Source organism: Taeniopygia guttata, chromosome 12 (genome assembly GCF_048771995.1).
Source record: "Taeniopygia guttata chromosome 12, bTaeGut7.mat, whole genome shotgun sequence".
Lineage (NCBI taxonomy): Eukaryota > Metazoa > Chordata > Aves > Passeriformes > Estrildidae > Taeniopygia > Taeniopygia guttata.
In genome coordinates, this window is record NC_133037.1 from 12,611,339 (window position 1) to 12,633,154 (window position 21,816).

The following is a 21,816-nucleotide window of genomic DNA, read 5'->3' on the forward strand; positions in this document are numbered from 1 at the left end:
ATAAACTGTAACTTTTGATCTTGTCATGAACAGTAGATTTTAGATAAGTGGCACCAGCACAGAAAAAGTCCACAGACTGGAAAAGCCAACTTAAAACAAGAAAAATGCTGATCTTTACTTTTGAAAAATACTTTTATTTACTCATTGCAAACAGTGTTTCTTAAAAGGAAAAAGAAGTAAACACTTAAGTTTTAAGTGCCAAGCTCTCTTCCTACATAAGAAAATATTCAAAGCACATTCTTTTTCTTAGTATCCCTTATACCAATCAAAATCAAGAAAAGTCAAAAATCTTTTACTAAAAAACCCTGCAGTTGTCTAAACCGTGTTGCCTAAATGAGTGAGAATTATTGAAAGTTCCTATAGCTCACTCTCTGTGGAGATTTTGCTTTGTAGGTGTGGAATTAATCTTAGAGAGGGGAAGGAATTTAGATGTCATTTATGTGCATATGTGTGTGCTCACTGAAGTGATTTTGAAGTTCTTATGTATGCACCAAGAAACTGGAGAAATTAGATATTTGGAAATGGAAATTGGTGGTCTTCCAGGCAATATTGGATCTAAAAGTGCTAAATCCTTTAATAAATAAACCTTGATTCAGACTGGAATGTCTTGGCTTGATCTTAAAGGTGATATTATGAAGGTCTTCTAGCTGTTGACTAGCCTGAAAGATAATTATCTGCACATTCCAATCTTGTTCTGCCATCAGCAGTATCTGAGGCCTAAATGGAACAAATGTTATTTCCACTAAAATATATTATATTTAGACTAACTTCATTCCCAAATATTTAAAAAAATATTTGTATCATCTAATTGGAAATACAAAGAATAAAATAAATAACTATATGACCTGCTTCTAACAGTCTTGTGTGCTTAATTTCAGCTGTTGTAGGCAGTTTTCCAACTGAAAGTGTAGGTTATGAGCACACAGTTATATTATTTGGGTTACTACTTTTGTTGGGCTGTAAATGAAAGAATAACCTTTTCTTTGCTGAACATTTTGGAGACAATATTTCTTAAAACACATCAATACAATGTAAATTTTATTTACTCTAGCAGGTACTGGAGCAAATTTGAGGTACTAAATATCCCATCTGAAATGGAATATATACAATATCAGGCATCTTGAAATGGATAGAAAAGCTTCTCTGCTTTAAAAAATCTGACATCTTAGTTCATACTGCATAGCTACTTATTTAATACATGATAAATCTAAGAATCTTTTGGGTTTGTATTCAAAGTTCTGCTTGCACAAGTGAAATATAAATGTGATTCCTTTAAGGCCTGCTGGGTATAGCAGAGACTTTTGTAATAGAGTATTTCTGTGGGACAAAGACCTGAACAAATTTGGAAAAGAAAGGAAGCATTAGTTTATAAATACAGTTTAAATATGTATGTTTGCAAGGGCACTCTAATATATTTATAATGTATCCTCACTTGTGGAATTGTGTGTTCCATGGATAAAGACTCTAGATCTTAAAAAATCCTTCAAATGCACAACTTGATATGTATGTAGTCATCTCTGTTCTCCAAAACCGAGCCTGCCTTTGGAAGAGAGGGATATAATAATAAATGTCCCCATGAGAGTTAATATATAGAATATGAGCAGTGACAAGCAAATTAGTTTAGAGGAAAGGTGAGGCAGATCCAAAATAAAGCTCTCATCAAGGCCTGTTTAATCCTCCTATCTGTAAGTTTTGTAAGTCCTGCCACTCAGCTTACATCTGAATTCCCATATATTTTGCCGCAAAACAAAGTGAAGAATATCAACTTGCAGATCTGCATGTTTGCTATTTGTACTCTGCTGAATGTTGCCTCATGTGGGAAGAGACTTGAGAGACTTAAAAGGGAAACAAAACTCTTAGATGAGGAATAAAAGGCAGTTTATGTTAGTTAAAGATTCCATGACTACTTTTTCTTTTTTTGTCTGGTGAGAAATACTATTCTCATCAAAGTTTGTCTTATATATTTTGGCTACAAAAATACATAGCTGTAGGAAACTTATATTTTTATATAAGCCTTATGTATAAAGCCCATTACTTTAGTGTCTAAATAATGCCCATATAAGAGGAGTTAGAAGAGTAAAACCTTTAGTAAATTCCACAGAGGAATTATTATGGTTCAGGCCAAAGCCTTAGAGTATAATTTCTTCTGGGTTTCTTCTTATTCATAATTTAGCTGTAGAGAAAATTTCTGCATAAGCAGAATTCCTGCATCTTATGAGACTACCTTTCATAAGGCTTCCCTTCGTAATGTACTGTAAAGTGCAACTTAGGAAGCACAAACGCTCAACCTAAATACTGATAACTGCTCCTCTTCACTATTTACTCTAGCACATAGCAAAACATGCTTGTAAACACTGAGTGAGCAAAGCTTCCTTACCCAAGGTTTTGAGCATGTAACCCACCGACAGGCTGAGCAATAGCTGCTTCATAAGATGTGGGAAATCAGTGAACTTCCATAGGGGAGATCTGTAGGCACAGAGTTTGTGGTGACTGACAGTGGGGCTGGGCCCAGCCCCATCCCCAGTGGGCACAGCTGTGAGCAGCAGGTGAGCAGCACTGGCAGCAATGAGCCATGGAGTGCCCAGGTGCTCTGAGCAACCACCAAAGGGAACAGAGGGCACACAGGGGCACTGCAGGAACATGAGGGGATAAAAGGTTGGGCTGAAGAACAAGAAGGGCAGACCCCTGCAGCCTTCTGGAGTGCTGTGATGTTACTCTGCATGGGTAGACACCTGAAGCCTTCTGATGAGGTGAGGTGTTACTGTGTATGGGTTAAAGCCTTCTGGAATTGTGTGGTGATGCTCTGTGTATCGTGGCCCTCTCGACTGTGGCACACGCTGTCACAAAGATCTTTTGGAATATTTCAGCTTTCACAGAATGAGGTACCATTTTCTGCTGCCTTTTTCTGGTATTTTGTTGTACCTGGTAGCTCCTATGGAAGAGCCCAGTAATAAGGTGAAGAGTGGTATAAATGTTATAGTTTTCTGCTCCCCTTTTTCCATCTAGCAAAACAAAATTGATCACTCAGTGGAAATGCTTGTATATCATAGGTTATGAGACGAACAAAATGTTTAGGTTTTACAACACTGAGTTGCAGCATTTGCATTTTTATATTTGTTTCAAATTCTCACCAACTGATGTGATAGAATTTAAATATTTGTTTTCTTTGTAGATGAGGCAAAGGTTTAATTGGCAGGTCTTTTTCTTCACTGAGGTATATTCACTGAAATTTTTTTGATTTAGTAATAGCGTGGCTTGGTTGCTTGGAAAGTGCAAGTTCTGTAATTCAGCATCTTTGTTTTTCTCAAAAATGTGAATTCAAAAATGTGATGCTCAATTTCCCAAGGAGATGGAGATGAATTTTTCAGGAGTTAACCTGGTATAAAACCATTGTTCTGAAGTATTTTACTGCCTTTTCCTTCAAATAGTTATTGAGGAAATATGTTCAGTGTTGGAAGGATGGTGTTTCTTGGGCTATTGGGCTATCTTCCTACACTTGTAAGTGTTCTCTTCCCCACCTGAGTTTCTTCTCCCACCTCTGTAATCACAGCAAACCATTCTTACAGAGTTTCTTTTCTGCATGATGCATGTGTGTAGAATTGTGCACAGTCTGTCTCCCCGCACCTTTGCAGCACTCGTGTGGCTGTGCAGTTGTGTGTAAGGACCTGTGTGGTTGCTGCACAGTTTCCTCCTGAGCTTGTGTGGCTGCAGCACTCTGCGGAGGCATCGAAGGGCTCTGTTCCTGCCCTTGGCTTTTGCTAAGTGCTGGCAGTGCTGCTTCCAGAGGCAGCTGAGCCTGTGCCACCACCTCCCATCTGGCTCCCTTCTCACACAAGTTCTGTTTCCTGGGGCTGTTGTTGAATTCAGCTCAGCATCCTGCCCCTCGAGCCCTGCTTCTTCCAGCCACAGGGATTTCTGTCTCCTGTGTTGGTTGAGGGAGGCACTGTGGTCTGGGACTGATGTACCCAGTCAGATTGTTCCTGTGCAGTAGCTGTGGAGATAGTTTCATGGACCTACAGTTTGAGCAAGATTTCTCTTTAGTGCTCTGAAAGATTGACATGCTGATTGTGAACTGCCTTCATGCAGGAATTCCTGTTGACAAATTCTGGGTTGATATTTTTGCTCCATCGTGATCATTCCTGGCTTATCATGTGTTAATAATGGAGTCCAGTTGTCAGACATTTTGTTGTCCCCTCAGGCCTCCCTGACTGTCCCATGGGCTGCCCTACCCTGGACAGCCTCATAACCACTTCAGTGCTGTTCCTATTGACTGGTCTCTTCCTGAAGTGATTCTTCAAAGATGCATTTAATTGCTTTATTTTAAATTATTATATTACCCTATGAGTAAACTTGTGTTGCTTGTGTTCTTTCTGTATCTGAAACTAGATTAGTCAACTGTTTGTATTTCTGCTCCATGTATTCTCCAGTACTTTCCCCATGGCTCTGAATAAATCTGAGTCAGGTTGTAATTATCAATTGCTATACCAAGTATTAGAATTTTTCGTATTAAGAGTTATCTGTAACTGGGTGTACCAGAGATAAAACTTGGCTCTTTCATGACAGACATAGACTTTTCTTAAAGTTATTGATATAGTTAATATTGCACTATAAAGAATAGGAGATAATTTTAGTTTTTAAGGAGATACGATGTCCATGCCACTGACTTCTTTATGTATGCCAAGCCAATAAAATATTACATAAATAGTTTTATAGCAAAAATGCCCTAGGATTAAGTAAACAAGGCAATATTATCTGTATGAAGAGAAGAGCACAGATGCATCTTCCTTGGGTATTCAGTAGTCACATGAACTTCTGAAGGCACGGAACTTTTAAAGATGGCATGAAATTTTTGTTGCTGCAGAAGCTATATCTTCAAATCAATTACAAGGGTCTTTATATTGCTGCCTATTAATATTATTTATTAATAGTTATTGTGTCAAACCTTGTTAGGGCATTGTTTTTTCTGGGATTCCCCACAAAATTATCCAAGTATTTTTATACAATAACATTTTCACTTTAATAAGTTTTATTTGCTATTTCACAATATGTAAGCACAATTCAGGGTGTGGAAAACCTCTTAGTTAAACTACTTGTTTGCAGTAAGACTTTACACACACCATGTGAATCCCTGCTGTGTTTGGATACATTCTAAGGAAGCATTTCTAACTTGAATAATATATTTGGATTATGGATTAAAAGCAGTGGGGAAGCAGCTTTGTGCACTGTAACCTAACAAGCGTGCTAAGAATCAACTTTTTGGCAAGAAAACTCCCAATTTGCCCTCTCTCCCAGAAGTTGACCTGGTGGATGAAATAGTAGATGTGTGCATGATTCTAGGCATGCCTTCTCCAAAGATCAACATTTGTACACACTTTAGTCACTTTTATACGCAGTGCTATTGACATTAACCAGGGAGGCCGCTCTGACAGCGCTGGGCTCTAACACCAGCTAAAGAGTTGCTCTGCTCTGCTTGCATGGTTTATCTGAAAGGACCCAACACCAAAATCACACAGCCTAATTGTTTTCAGCCCATAAGGGTTCTCTTCCAGACACAATATCCTGTAGGACAACTGAGTGTCCTACTGAAATCGGTATATGTTCAATAGTCACCTCAGTTTACTTTTATTCTTCTGAAAACATAAGATTGCACTCTGTAAATTATCAATACATTATATCAAATTTGCTTTCACTTGCACAGCGATAAAACACTTTTCATGCTACTTTTGTAATTAGGTTTGGACAGTATCAAACAAGTGTAAGAGCAGAGCTAAGGCTACCAGCTGTTATTAAAAAGATCATAGACTTGCTCAGATGAAGCTCAATGGAAAAGGGGAGAAAATTAACAAGACATGTCAGTGAAATAACCAATTTTCAAAGTAAAAGCAAAAATAATTTTTCTTTTTTCTTCTCTTTAAAAATGGACCTGGACAGTTTCTCAGGTGCTTGGTCCTGTTTCCATCACGGTGCATGTCTAAGTGAATGAGTTGAATGGGGCCAAGTATGCGTTGTCAGCATGAAATTTGCCTTGGAAAAAGAACATTTTTTGACTGATTCTTGCATATAGCCTTGAAATATCAGAATGTGGTGTTATTCATCATATATATGTGTTTTTCTGTTGATGAAGGTCTGTTTGGGACAAAACATTCCAGCTGCATATGAGAGTAATACTCTGTTCTCTTGCCCATCCTTTTCAGTTTTCCTGAAGGTCACATTCACATTTTGGCAGTGGGTTGTCATACAGTGTATTTTAGCTGAAGCTAAGTGAGAATACTGTAACTGAGGGCCAGTTGTGCTTCACAAGATGAAGTGTTTACATAGATGACAGTATTCCTGGGACTGCAGGGGAAGCATCATTTCTGTTAGTACTTGAGAATAAATTTTGTTTCCATCTATCAAGGAATATGATCCTTGAGCACAGAGGTTACCTTTATTTAGATAATTATTTTGTTTGATTTAATAAAAAATAGTATTGCTTTTAGTTGTTGGTTTGGTTTGGCTTTTTAAACTGATAGTTAATCTATTTATGTGATTATGGCCAGAATTTCCCAAAATTATTTAATTATGTTTTTCAGTTATAGGTTAAATCACTATATTAATTGGAAAACAAAATTGCAAATATTGAATCAAAGAATGATGTTGTGGTCCTATATTTTATTGACTTGCTGAGGCTTAGAATAAAATACTCAATGTTCTAACTTTCAGTATCAGTGAAGTGAACCACTTGAACACAGTTCCCAAATCTTTCTTTCAAAATATTAAATTAACTTAATAAAGATCACAGCATTAGGATTTGCTTTCCTTTACTAAGGAAAGCAAAGAACCTTCTCTCCCTGCCTGTGTTCCCTGCAGGTCTGGAAGGGAAACATGTGCCCTTTCTATGCTGTATCTCTTGTTTATCTGAATGAAACAAAACCTTGTGTGTTCTTAACATAGCTCTTAGCAGGAGGATTAAAATACTTTAAATCCTACTTTTGGTAATGAAGTAATCTCAGTGAGGTTTTTGATGTCAAATTCTGCAGCGTGGCATCCCATTTGATAATTGTGCTGTTGTGTTCCTAAGGACATGGCCCTGCCCTGGGGATTGCTGCTGCAGTGCTTCTGGAGCTTTGTGTTGAACTGCCACTGCATTGCTGGCTGATGTCACTGGGCCCTACATATCTTTTATGAGTTGGAAAACCAACCTGGAATTTATAAATACTGCTTAATATTCTGTCAAATCCTGCACTTATGATGTTTATTTTAAAGCTTTTATGCATTCTAGTATGGTTACTTTTCTCTTCTCTGACAATTTCCAAAGTTGTGATACACAGCATGTGTCTAATTTCTTTGTTTGGCAAGGTTCAGAAGCATCAGCCTCCATAACTGCACTGGTTTTCTTAGACCTGTTTCTTGGCTTTAAGAACTGTGATGGAAGTCAGAGGTGAAGAATTTGTCTATGGATGACAAATGGGATGGGAAGAAAGTAGAGCGGAGGGTGACAAAGAGTTTATTTCCATGTCTTGCAAAGCTCAGGATGACACTTTGCTATGTCTGTTTGCTTTTGTGAAAAACACCTTTGTAATGAAACTGTTCAGGCAGATGCACACTGGAGAAATTTGCATTAGAAACAGGAAGGAACAATGTATTTACAAACCATCCTGCAGGATAGCACTGTCATTTTTAAAAGCAGCAGGTCCACATGGCTGGTGCTGGCCCTCCTGTAGGTGTATAATTGAACTGGCCATGAGATAAAGTGGTTCCCTGCATGGCCAGCAGCTGCTGGCACAGCATCCTGGCATGCCTGGCACTCACCTTTGCTGTGCAAGGCATGGGCAATGTGTTCGTGGCAAAGGCTGAGAGTGGAAAGAGCTGTAGGTGGATATTTGGTGTGTCCAAATTCCAGCTTTTATCTCTTTTCCCTCATCTCTGTGAATGTGTTTTCTATGGCCTTTTAGTCCAGTGACAGACTATTTGTAGGAAAGCCACAAAGAGAAATTTTGAGGATTATAGTATTTCCTTTTTTACAATCTCATGCTTAATCTAAGGGGAAAACCCCCGAATATTATTTTTATTAAATTAATCTTCACAGAGCTGGAGATAACTGAAATTTATGTAGTGTGTAACTTGGTGTAGAGAAAAAAAGGCATTTCCTTAGGAAATGGGAAAAAAAAAAAACCTCCTTTCAGAACAACTGGATGGATTCTTACACTGAATGACTTATTATCAAAATGCATCCAGCTTTATTGAATTAATATAACTGTTTGTTAAAATTTTTAAAAAATGTAATGGTTAATATTTTTATACTAAAGTAAAAGGATCTCTAAATAGATGGATTTCTTTATTTCCTTTTACTATCTAAAATTCATAAATGGTCTGTGTGCTAACACATTATTAAGTTTTAAAATAAAAAAGGTATGAAATTTTTGTATAGCTACTGATACTTGAAAAAGTCAGGGAAATCCAAAACTCCTGTATTTATCGCCAATGTTGTTGCCAAAATGAAGTGCCAATCCTTTAAAGGTAGTAGTACTAACCATACTAACCTTGAGTGCTGGGATGTTGCCAGCTCTTCATCATCCTGTAGAAATATATTATACTTGAACTGAGAAAACATGCAATTGTCCCTCCCCCTCTTCATTCCCACAAACTGGAACAGTATTATGTTAGCCTGAGCTGTACTGAGCCGAATCCAATCTGGAATTAAGAATGCTCCAGGGCATTTTTAATAAACTGTCATTCATTTGAACTCTAACCTCCTTTAATTTGCAGAATCTGGTAGCACAGATGTATTCTTCAGCCACATTCATTTTTTTCTTTCCTTATCTTGGTGTGAAACACTGCTGATAGCACTTAAAAATGTGAAGCTGCAGAACAAGTAGAAAGTGTTCACTGAAAATAGACTCAAAACTAAGAAACAATTACTGTAGTTTAGTTTGCTGGGTTTCTGCCATTCTGAAATGTAAACTTAATTCTAGTGCAGATTTTAATAAAATCCTCAAAGTGCCGAGGTCAGTTAAGCTCTTACTGAAAGTATGAAAAAAAAGGGCTTTTATTACAAAATGCAAAGGATAAAATGAGGCCATTGTCTTGCACAAGGGAAGAAACTGAGTTAATAATATATTCAGGGCATAGAATACTCCTGAGCTAAGTGCATTCACTGAGGTTCTCGCTGTAAGCTCTTTCAAAACATTTCTGGGAATACAAAACATGCAGGGTTTGTGATTAGGAGCATGTACACTGAGGGATAAGGCTGGGAGAAGAGAGCAGCTCCCAGGTGGGAACTGCCCCCAGTACCTCTGCCCCTGCCAGGTGGTGCTGCTGGGCTGGTGCAGGGATTGCCCAAAACCAAAATTTTCATCTATAATACTGCCTTCAGTGGTTAAAATTAATTTTCCATTGTAATGCATCTGCTACCACTATATAATTAGCATGATGAGAGGATTGTGTGTTGAACTTCAACACTCACACATTTACGTTTGATAGGAATGGATTAAAAAAAAAATAGTTTCTTGTGCACATGCCTGCCAGTTGAATTTGGCTGTAGGTGTTACTAGGAAAATGTGCAGCCATGAACTGGGGTAATATTTGAAAAATGAAGGAAGAACTAGCTGGCAAATACTGTGCTGAAAGTGTAAATGCAAATAAAACTTTCAAGTCAACACGTGTTAACCATTTGTGGTTTGAAAAAGTTTTCATATTTAAGTTTTGAAAGGTTTTTTTCCCTTCTCTTTTAAACTTTGGTCTCTTTTGTCGGGTAATGTAAGAGTATGTTATTAATAGGCATTAACAAATCCACAGCTTTGTTTTCTACCAGCCTTAAATTCTCTTAAATGTTTTGAAATGTAAATTATGTGATCTATGTGATATAAACTTGGGTAAGGATTCAGTCCATCATCAGGTGGGATACCAAACTAAGAGCATGGAAAGGGAGCAAAATGATACTAAAAGTACAGAAGTTCAAGTATTCTACTATTTTACATTCTCGTTTGCCCCACAAATCTCTAAGTGGGGAGTGTCTTGGTGTCTAAAGATACTGTCTCAAAGCTGGAGAATGAATGGCTGTATGAATTAATGACTTTTCTGATCCTTACTACAGTTTCTATTAAGCTATGTTGTCTGGAATTAAGTGATAGAGTAGATGCTCAGGAGAAACTAGATGCAGTTTTTAAAAGGGACAAGGAAAAGCAATAACCCATAAAACAGTTGGAAATATATGTATTGGGAGTTGAGTCTTGTCGTTGCTGGAAGCATCATGGGGTTTATGTTCTTGCAGTAAAGTGGTAGATGAAGTACTTGGTGTTATATTAGACATTGAATCTGTTTTTAAAGAAATATGATCTGATTCTTTCCTTCTGGCCTCTTAATTCTTTTTTTCATGGGATTTAAGTGCAAATCCAGCTTTTTTATTTATTTCCCTCAAGTATACGTTCCCTTTGCTGCTTCTAAGAACATTCACTAGACAATCATTTTACAAAGATATCTCAAGTCATCATCTTTCTTCATGGTTTCTTCAGTGGAATCTTGCATCTGCAGAGACTCCTGAGTTGCACGCCTTGCTGTTTCATTGGTACCACCATTACACTGCTTTTACTTTCTGAGTGGAAGGTTGAACCACTCAGACATAGAAAGAGCACAACAGTATTTTTAATTCTGTTGGTAATGCTGATCTGCATTCATGAAATACAGCTTCTTATGCACTGCAGGGTATCAGACACCTTCTAGTATTTCATTGATCTTATTAGAGTGTTTGTATAGATGGTGTGGAAGGAGTAAGTAATCAGTGTATCATTGGCAAACAGGCTGTGAGTCATTGTAATTCATAACAACTCTGTTATTTATTTGTATTATTTATTGAACATTTTATATAGAAGCCCATCTATATTGAAATTGAAACTGAAATGACTTTTAAGCAGTGATTACCTGCTAGAAGGCTTTAGAGAACAGCAGTTAAGTATAAACTTGGGAGATGTAGCCACACTGATGGTATGAGCACTGTGGAATTTGGTCAGACTTTTCAATTCACAGCAAAATTGAACTCCTTTGAATACTTTAAATAACATGGATGAATGGAATATATCCGCTTTCCCATTTTATTTTATTTAATTGGGAAGTTCTTCCTGAAGTGCTTTCTCACTTATAAAATAATTATATTTGGTCAAAGGATGTGAGAAACAACATACAGAAAATAGGATATTCATTATTCAAATCATTATGTGCCACTTAAAAACCTATTTCACTTTATGTAAACTGTATCGTTTGAAGAGGGGGAAATCCCACTGTCACACTGGTTACTGGAGGCCATTCATAGAAAATTATTCACCCCACAAGTAAAGCTTCTGCTGCCAGCCAGGTGTCATTGCATAGTCTCCATTCTTTATTGTGTTCTTTAAATTTCTCTATGCTAAGGAAAGAATGGGATCATCACAGCTTTCCTACACTTCATGCTTCAGAGCTTCTCACAGTTATCAGGAGGAAAATAACTTGATTGTTATTAGAATAGTTACAGACATTTTAATTTTAAGATGGTAGAATAATTTGATTAGAAGGGACCACTAGAGGCAATGCATTATGAACCCCTACTCAAAGCAGAAATAACTTCAAAGTTGGATCAGATTCTCCAGGCTTCATTCAATCAAAATCTTAAAATACTCAAGGACTGGAGAGTTTACAGTTTCCCTGGGCAACCTGTTTTGCAAATGTGTGCATTCTTCATGAAAAAGGTTGGGTTTTCATTAACACTTTTATATTAAAACATGCTGCATTTAATTTTTCTGAAATGACTTCTATGATGAGTTACCACCACCCTGAATTTAAATAATACAAATGGTGCAGGACATATTTATAAATTGTATCTGTATGTGGCAGTGGCCCAGGTTAAATAGGTTGCTGTTGATCTGTGTTAGTTCTATTTTGTAATAAATATTGTTTATTACTAATGGACTCATGGAAACTTTGAGGGTTTTTTGATTTTGAAACAACACTTAGTTTTTAAAACAGTTATGGTAGGAAGAGATTTGAACAGCTATTTACAAAAAATAATTCCTTTAGTGTGTTCACGCTCCCTCCCCCCCCCCCCCCCCAGTATTTATATGGATTTAATATTTTATGGTTGTAAAGAATATGGAGGTGAAAATGTCCTCTCTCTTAGGTAGAAGAGCTGATGAATGCACTGGAAAAGACTAGACAAGAATTAGATTCTACCAAAGCCCGTCTTGCCTCAACACAGCAATCTTTGGCTGAAAAAGAAGCACACCTGGCTAACCTGAGAATAGAGCGAAGAAAACAGCTTGAAGAAATTCTAGAAATGAAGTAAGTACCTTGATTTCTCTAATTTCTAGGAAAAAAAAAAAAAAGAAGAAAATAACTACTTTTGCCATAGGAGAAAGTTTTGATGTGTTTCTTTTGGTGTTATTTTTTCATTTTTCTCTGCATATATTTCACACTGCATATATTTAAGTGTGAATCTAGGGATTTCTAATAGTTTTAAGACACTTAAACTCCTTTAAAAGCACAGAAGTGCAAAAGTCTCCATTTGAGAAGAATGAACTCAACATTTTTTGTAAATTGTCCTTTTTTGCATGCAAATAAAAATATCAGTACTATATAACTTCTGTGAAAAACTGAAAATCTAAAGCCCCATCTCTCAGTGGGAAGTCAATGCTGGAATTTCTGCCAGTGTCACATTCAAGGGAAGGGAGTTATTAACTTTCTATTGATGGTGCAAAGCTTATTGCTTTGAATTGGTTAAAAGCACCCCCAAACGAACAAAGAATTTTTGCATACTGTGTATATGTGTTCAGAATGAAAAAGGAAGAGGGATGTATATTTTAAATCTAATTTCCTCCATGCAAATAAAATTAAATATCTATAATTATGAGGCATTAAAGCTCTGGTATGATCTTTAAAATTGGCAAAAAGGGTGAACCTGTTATGACTTAGCTAGGCTGATAATTGTGTAGCTAACATTCAACAAAGAAAAATCACAGTTATAATTTTGAAACAGTTTTTTTGAGGGAAGAAGCTTTATATAATTTCAGGTCAATTGTTAAAGTTATCCTTGCATTTTAAAGAAAGGGAAATAAACAGAAAAAATGGTTTTCATAATATTGTTGTAAATAAGGCAAAGTGGAAATGGAGTCACATACTTAGCAGGGTTTTATAAAAGTGAATTTTAAGAATGTGTGCCAGTTAATACAGGTGCAGAAATAATGTAATGGAAGCACAAATGTTTCCAGGGATATTTGAAGAATTTCTGGTTTTGACTTGAATGAGCTCTATATCCCTATAGAAAAATTGAATCACGTATGAATTAGAATGCTCTGGGACATTATATTTTATAATAGATACATTTTAAAAGTTTTTTTAAATTTTTAAGTTATATGTACATATTAATTGTCCCATCATAACTCAGATGCTCAGTGCCAGTCATCTATTTTCTATATAGTGCTTTGGTCTGTTTCCTCAAGTGCCTTTTTTTTGTCCTAATAATAAGATTTTTTTAATAATCATAATTAACAATTGCTGAACAAAATAGAGGGAAAATTTCTAATTCTGTTAATATGACTTTTTAAATTTGGTGCACAAAACCTCACAGAACAGTCTGGAAAATGAGGTTGGCAAAAACTGGTGAGGTAGAACTCATTTTGACAAAAGCTGTTCTGTTCTGTGAATGAAGGGCTGGTTGAGCGGTATTAGAAGTGAAAGATTCAGTAGCAAAGGTCCTAGTTTTTTTAAGGTAACTTAATAATTGGAAGCATTGACTCTAATTTCTATTTATTGTTTAAAAACATTCAATATTGAGTGATTGCAGTTTTTGGCTACGAGTTTCTAGTTAAATAGGCGTGAAGTGTGTGTTTAAGAACATTCATGATGATTTCCTATGCTTATATTATTTTCAAGTTCCAACCATAACTCTGCATTCTAGGCCCATCTGGCTGTCATTGTCAAGATCCATTTTAATTTACTGGCCACGATCAGTTGTCATTTTTAGAAAATTTCTTCAATTGTCATTTCTTGTTCCCATATAAATTTGTATATTTATGAAAGTTTAGAATAAAAATGGATAGCTGCCTAGTCTTGTTCATATATGTTCAGTCTTTTTGAATTGGAAAGAAGATAAGTACCCATTAAATGAAAGGTAGTTTGATAAAATCAACTCTTTCTTAACTTGGTGCCAATTTGTGAAAAAAATAAGGCTTATTTTAATGAAAGTATAAGTTTGAAGAAGGAGTTGCAGTTGCATGCTAATTTACAATTTTTTTTTTTTTTGGAATGTCTTTAAAAATATTACTATATTAGTTCTGGAGGAAATATTTTTGCTATGGTCATATTATTTTAGCAGTGCACACATAACTCATACTGACATTAATGGAAGTTATGCATACATGTTAACAGTAAAATGCAGCATGTGTTCAAATCCATCATTTTGTCTAATTATCTTGTTGCTTTGTGCTCTTTCTATGTCTGAGCATAAAGCAAAAATCAATGCACTTTTTATTTTTTTGTAAGTGATACTTCAAAAAAATCTCTGTTGCATAGTGTGACAAAAACCATGGTAATGTTTTTTAAAAAATGTATTTATCATCCATAGAAATATTTCAATTGGCCTGAACTTTAAATATGGTAGTTAGAAATATATCCTAAGACTGCTTTTTCCAGACATTGTTTTTGTTTTCTGAGAGTCCACAAGTAGGAGTACAACCTCCTGAGAACTTCACAAGGCTTGCCTAGAAAAGCTCATTCATTTTGTAACATGAAGAGCTTGAGGGTAGGAGAAGTTTCAGCGCTGTGATGTGGTGGAAGTTTGTCAGATGTTTCAGAAATACCATATTTGTGGAGCATACTTTCATGACCACAGTGCTTTCATACAGATCTCCTTTCCTATGTGGTGGTTCCTTCCAAAACTCATAAACCTGCTTGTAACAAAATTAGGTAGCTGTATAGATAGATAAATGTGTATTTATATAATATTAAAATTGCCATATATATATATATATATATGTATGTGAAATAAATGCCTGCCCTCATGGAAAGTGGGTTTTGCTCCATGGCACAGATCATCTTTTTAGAAATGGTTGAAATTATTTTCCCTTTGGAAGATATAATGTTTGACCTGGAGAGCCAAAAGTTATAAAAGAAAGTCTAATGGCATGTGGTGGAAAAGATATAAAAATGATTGTCACTCCTTTTGTAAGTACAAGTTTTAAACTATATGCATTTTATCTTCAACTGCAACCTCTAAATTTAAAAAGAAAATGCAAAGCTCCAAAACCCAAGCTGCCCCCTAACTTTGGTATCAAAATTTAGTGTTTTCTTGGTTGAAAATCTTTAAGCTAACTTTCTGTGATGTTTACTCTATTTATTAAGTACAAGGTTAGAAAATATTTCATTGTGGTTTTGCATTAATTTGATGATCTTTCAGTGACTTGTTATGTGTGGCAAACACTGCACACAGTGAGTGGCTATGTGAATAATCCCTCAAAAGATAGAATTTCATGTTTTGACCTGAAGATCTGACAAGTCTTAATTTTTGAGCTTTAGTTGTTAATTACTGAGCATTTCCTCTGTTAACTCAGTATACTCAGTGCTGTGAAGCTTTCAGAATTCTTGCCAGGAGTTTGAAAGGCAATTTCCTTGCCTTAAATAGAGTTCATGCCATCATCTGTGGGTATTGCTAAATCAGTTTTGCTGGAACTGACTTTGCCCTGAAATTCACTACAAATTTCCAGAAGAAAATATATTTTCCCTTATGTGAAATAAATTGGATGATTAGTAATGAAGCATTAAAGAGCTAAGAAAAACCCAGCTACTAGTTATTTTATTCAGTAACAAAAACAGAACATTACTGTGCTGTCCAAAGAATATACTTTAAATTAGATTTTGCAGTAAACTTTCTTACAGTGACAGTATAAAATTAAACATCCCTTCCTTTAAGTATGGTCACCACTTCTTCCACTGAAAATAATAAAAGGAATTCTTATCTTTGTTTTTCAGTAGATTTATTCATTTAAAAGCACCTGTGTATAGTCAGGGAGGAAATAGTTGTGAGAAGAAGGGGATAAAATGTTTTTTCCACCAAGCATTCAGTCCCAGCAGCTGCCACTCTGTGCACAAGTGCTGAACACACAGAGCCCTTTGCCCGCTGGGTCAGTGGTTCAGCTGCTGGGCAGAGAAGGGGAGGGCACTTGGATTTGCCACTAGATGCCAGTCTTGGGTGCAGGACCATGGTTTGAGTGGGAGCAGCTCTATGGGGTGAGGAGGAAGCTTGTCCTGTTGGGAGGAGGATGTGCTTTGTCCCCTTGTCTGTCACCAGGTCTGACTGGTGCCCTCCTGCCTTACAGAGCAAGAGCTTCAGGCATGGAAAAGTACACAAATGGATTCAAGTGGACTTTTCAGGATATTGCAGGGAGGAAGAAGGTCTTTGAATGGATTCTGGAAGTCAGGGGTCATAGCCTAAGGGAAAGACTGTGTAAAATGTAAAACTAAAAAGTCAGAATTTGTACAGAAGTCAAAATGCTTTATGAAGTACTAGTGGCAGAAGTATAAGAAAGTTTACCATTCATCTGGTTTTCTGCAGAAATACCCCTTTTTTCCATCTATAAATTTTACTGGAGTAGAAGTTGGGGATTTCACATCTGTGTAGCAGTTCAGCAGGAGTTTCAGCTCTGACAAGAGCTGTTGGATATCCAGAGAATCTATCTAGATGTGTTTCCAGCACCTGGACAAATCAGCTCATGTCCCTGCCTTACATTATCCGATTACTATTTCCATCCATCACCATCTGAAACTGACACCTGGGGGGGGAACTCAACATGTTTGCCTTTATTTATGTCCTAATTGCTCAACCCTAAGAGGTTCTGACACCCACCGGAGAGTGGTTTCTTCCTCATTGCTGTGGGTACAGCAATAGTGAAAAGGGCTTCTGAAATCTCGGTGTGAGTAGTAAATCCAGTGCATCTGGAATGTTTCAGAGTAATTATGTATGCAATTCACCTGTTCAGGGCAAGCACAGGCCACAGGCATGACACTCATTGACAGGGAAATCCCTGGTGAAATTGCAATGACTCTACTTGCATGTAGTCATGAAGCTGATTTCCATTTTTTTGGTTTTTCCATACAGCATGAAGGACAAGGAAAGGAATATAGGAAGGTAGGAGAAATTGGCGAAGTGATTTAGGGCTGGAACTGCTCTTTGAAATGTGTGGAACTCGCTTCTTAAAACCACTTTAAAAGATAGCTTCCCTACAGACCTGCCTGCTTTCTGTGTTACAGCCAGGCAGAGCTTTCCCCTGCACCCAACTTTTCCAAAAGAAAAGCAGGAAGGGAGGTAATCAGTTCTCTTCCCTGTGCTGGAACCTGAGGTGTCTCACTAAAAGGTGGGGGTGAAGTTGCTTAGATTGTGCTCTTTGGAAATGCTGGTATACTCTAAAACCAGCCAGTACCTACCTTGGGAGTAGTTCTAGGCTGAATGAGCAGTAGTGGATATGTGACATTAAATGAGTCTCTTTGAAGCTTAAGCAAACACAAGGGTCAGATTTCTTATATTATTAATAAAGTATTATTTTGAAAGAAGAGTAACATTTTTTTCTACGTTTCTAGCTGTATTTCAGCTTGTATTTGCAGAAGGATATCTATGATAATTTCTCTAATGTGAATTCTTTAACATGTCTGACTCAATAGGTTAGATAACAGAATGTGTATAAATAGCTGTAAAGTATATAAATAGAGCATAAATAACTGTAAAGAAAAATTCTTTTCAGGAAGAAATTTACTATTTTTTATAATTTTATTAGAAAGATTATTTTGACTTGTTGCAGCTGTGGTAATGTATACTATAAACATGTTCAGATAGCAAGTTGATTGTCTCAAAAATTGTTCCATTTCAAATGCAGAGCACTAGACTGTTTTTTAGTAACCTGTGGACTGCTTCAACTTAATTGTAGGATTCATGCTGAGAGTGTAGAGAGTCATATCCCAAGTTAAATACAAACAAACCAGCAGGATGTTGATACAACTGTGACTTCCATAGGAAGTAGTTAGAATGGTAATGTGGTCTTCTAACTTGGGTGGAAAGTCTCTTGTGACTGTTTTTGCCCCACAGACCTGTAACACAGCATGCCTTGACTAACATTTTTGACACCAACTTGCAAACACCATAAAGATTAGAGAAGGCCAAATGAAGGCTTTGTTCTCTGGAACAGAAGCTTTCTTGAGGAAAATGAAAAGATGTTTTTCTTTTGTAAACAATGAAGAGGCTCTAAGCAATAAAATGTTTCTCTCTGTGAGAATAGAATGAGTGAGCTGTTAACTTGTCAGAGTGCTTCTCTTAAAGACATCTGAGTGTCACCAAGGTCCTACTTATGTTCCTATGTTCAGATTACAGGATAGTATACTTTGATTTTATTCTGTAAGATTCATAATGTTTGAAATTTTGTCAGCATGGGAAACAAATTTCTTAATTTTCTTCTTTTTAAGGTCATAATTTACTTTCAAAATAGGTTGTCACCTGCTATTGCAGGTTAGGATCAGTTTAGGATTTCTGCAAACTGTGGTATGAGAAGCTGTGTTTTGCCTACTTTATACATCAATATTCAAGTAAAGGAAGTTGGATCCTCTCCCACTGTTTCTTGTCCCCTTTAGACAGTGGGAGAGGGCAGGAGCAACCTTTTCTAAATGTTTCCAGGGAGACAATGTCTTCCTCTTTTATGGAAAGGTAGCAATGCTTATGTCACAGAGGCATTGTCGGAAGGCAAACCAGGAGTTCAGGCATATTCCAGACAATGCATATTATGGTTATAATAATTAAACATACTTTTCTGAGCTAGAAAACAAGTCTGCTTGTTTTCTTAATTTCATAAGGATTTTGTCTCTAGTTGTACTAGTGATCTTTCAGGTTCCTTTGATCCATGTGATTTGAGGCACCTGCCAGGCAGAAAGAGAATTTGGTGGTCATTCCCAATTTCTGTCCTAGGAGTGCACTTTGCTTTCCAGTTTTGTTGCCATTGTTCTTTACCCATTCTGGTACCTTGCTTCAATAGAAAAATACCAGTCAGCAAACATTTTCTGTTGAAATTCTACAATACTTTTCTAATTTTCCAAAATAAAATATTTTACAATACTTTTCTTTTGGTTTATTGCTTTCCCCAGGACCTGAATGGTAGAGAGATTAAGGGGATGCTGCAGCTGCTTTATGAGGGAGATACTTAAAAGACTTCTGAGTCTGGGCAGGGTAAGGCATGGGGAAGATATGTTTGAAGTTTGAAGAATCAGAAAGGAAGGCATAAACTCAGTGTAGAGTTTAGGCAGATCTCCCAGCATGAGGAGTATCGGGAACTTGCTGAAGTTAATCAGTGATCGATTTGAAGGGGAGAAGGTCTGTTTGTAAAGTGGTTGCTTGGTGACCTTCTGGAACTTTCTTCCACAGACATCAGCTGATTCCAAAAGGTGTTAGACAAATTCATAGACAAGAGCTGACTCTTTATGGACTTCTTTATACTCTTTGATTGTTGTTCTTGACCTCTGTTCCTAAAATTTATTTTCTTGTCTGTAGCTCATTCCTCCCACATTGCTCACTTTCACTGAAACACAAAAAGTGATGATTTCTAACCCCTTTTTAAGTTTAATTGTTTTAAAGAAATGGTTATATTAAGTCCACTAATAGAGTAGGGAAAAACCAATGGCCACACTTTGAATGGCCTTTTGTGTCTTCTGTTGCCCTATAGTGTATAAGTGGATTTACCAGATGATGTAAGTGACAAAATGATTGGTTTGAAGTGCAGGTTTTAAGTGAGATATGACAGTTACATGACATTCTCTAGTGATTTACCCACTTAGAAGACAGGCAGGATTAACAGTGTTTCAGGTTTACAGGTGTTTCAAACTGCTTGAAGGATGTAGAGATGCGGAGTATTCAAGCCTTTTGTAATGTGCATGAAAATGTGAAGAAAGAATGGCAGTTGAAAATCATTACCCTTACTTCTCCTATTATTTTCTTTTTCCTTTTAAATCAATTTTTTAAATTAAAATGCTTTTCTGTTTTTTTATGTTTAAGTATGTTAGAGGTTAAAATTTTCTATGGAAGCCTGTTATTTTTATCCAAATTTAAATTTCTGAGAAGTTTAGCAATCTTCTAGATAAAGAAGTGAACATGCTCCCTAAAGAGTGTTAAACACTTTTTGTCTGGTTTGTTTTGCATAATTTCTTTATTTGCAATATTAGAAAATATAAGGAATAGAAAAGATGGTACCCTGTAATTAGTGATCTTGACAGAGCTGTGTATACTATGTTTTAAACTTACCTTAAAAATATTTTTCTTAGGTAAACCAGTAATTATGATAAAAACTATTAGATAGGATGGCATTTGTTTGGAAGTTCAGCCAGCATGGGAATGTAGAGGCCTCCACCCCTGATAATACACTCAAAAGAGAGAATGGCTCAAAAGTCAGGAAGGAGTAGGAGGCTGTAAGTTAAAAAAAAAAAAAAAAAAAAAAAAAAAAAGTTAAGCTTCTGTTTCATGGGTTATTTTAAAGCTGACTGAATTACGCCCTTGTCTACTGAAACCCTCTTAGTGTAATTCCCATTGGCCTCCGTGACACCTAGGGCAGCACTGATCAACTGCAGGCTCCCATAGTCCTAACCTCGGCCAGCTCAGTATGATTCTAGCAGATGTTTCTGCATTTTAAACCTCAAAATATGATGGGTCAGGGTTTTAGTAGGTTTTTTTCCCCCTTTTTCAAGTGGCAAATCTTGCATACTTGAGACACAGGCCATGCAATTCAATGATAGGAATTATGAGCTGAAGGTGTCTCCAGTGGGATGATGCTGAACTTAATCTAAACTCAGATCTTTGAAAATGGAGATGCAAAGAAATTTTGAAGGGTTGGATCATTTAAACTAAACTGGTGGATTATTCTTTAATATTGTATAAAAATGCAAAATACAAAATGTGCTTAGAAATGCATGTTTTCGGCTAGAAGGAAAAGGTATTTTAAGGTCAGGAAAGAACAGAGTCAGAAGCAATCAAACAGGAACAGTTTTCCTATCAACAGAAGGAAAAGTTTGATTAGCTTTCTCTGCCTTCCCATTACTCTTAAAGTGCTGTGAAGTAAATCCACTGCTACCTTCTTCCTGTTCTTCCTTAGTCTTCCCCGTGCCTCCAGCAAAACAAATACTTCTCTCTGTGCTGTGGAAAAAAAAAAAATCTAAATTTCCATTCCTTAGTTCCCTCTAATTGTGCTCTCTCGTGTACTAAGGTGCAAAGTGTGGTTTTGTGCTCTCTTGTCCAAGAGGGTTCACTGATGGTTCTCTAATGTGCTTTCTCTTGTGCTTTGTCAGGTGTGAGCTCACAGGGCAGCCCTTCTGCCTGCAAAGCCATCAGTAACAATTCCTCTTTTATTTAACATATATAGTGACACCTGTAAGAATTTATCCTCCTAGAGGTCTGTACCTCTATCTTGAAATGAGTAACAAAATTTGCTCTTTGGAGGAGGAGATACACTCGTTGTGGTGGTGTTTGTGCCCTCCCACTGAACCATGCCTAGATTACTGTTTGTGACCCTGACAAGACTGATCCATCCCCTTTATTAATACAGTGCCAGGTATTATGGGTTCCTATCCATCATAACTGTAATAAACAAGATAATAATAAATGCATGCATGACATCATGACTGTCAATGCTATCTGAACAATGTGAATACAGAAACATTGCAGCAAAAAGATAATTCTTCAAATACAATTGATAAAATATGACACAGCACACAAAAATGTGCTAAAGCACTAACTTTTCAAGGAAGAACACCTTTCCTTTACAGGCTGTGTTGCTGTTTAGTAGAGACCAA

The 21,816-nt window shown here is 36.6% G+C and overlaps 1 protein-coding gene across 17 annotated transcripts in view; it reads left to right on the top strand.

Moving 5' to 3' along the window:
* The window catches only part of ERC2 (ELKS/RAB6-interacting/CAST family member 2), a 404,176-nt gene that overhangs the window by 194,537 nt on the left and 187,823 nt on the right, over positions 1-21,816 (top strand). For all 17 annotated transcript variants that reach the window (XR_012057919.1, XR_003962561.4, XR_003962563.4 and 14 more), the window contains one exon: positions 12,128-12,288. Coding sequence is in view for 1 of the 17 variants with exons in the window: in XM_030283350.4 (XP_030139210.1) it covers positions 12,128-12,288 (161 nt within the window). In the remaining 16 variants the exon portion in view is untranslated. The remainder of the gene's footprint in view (positions 1-12,127; positions 12,289-21,816) is intronic.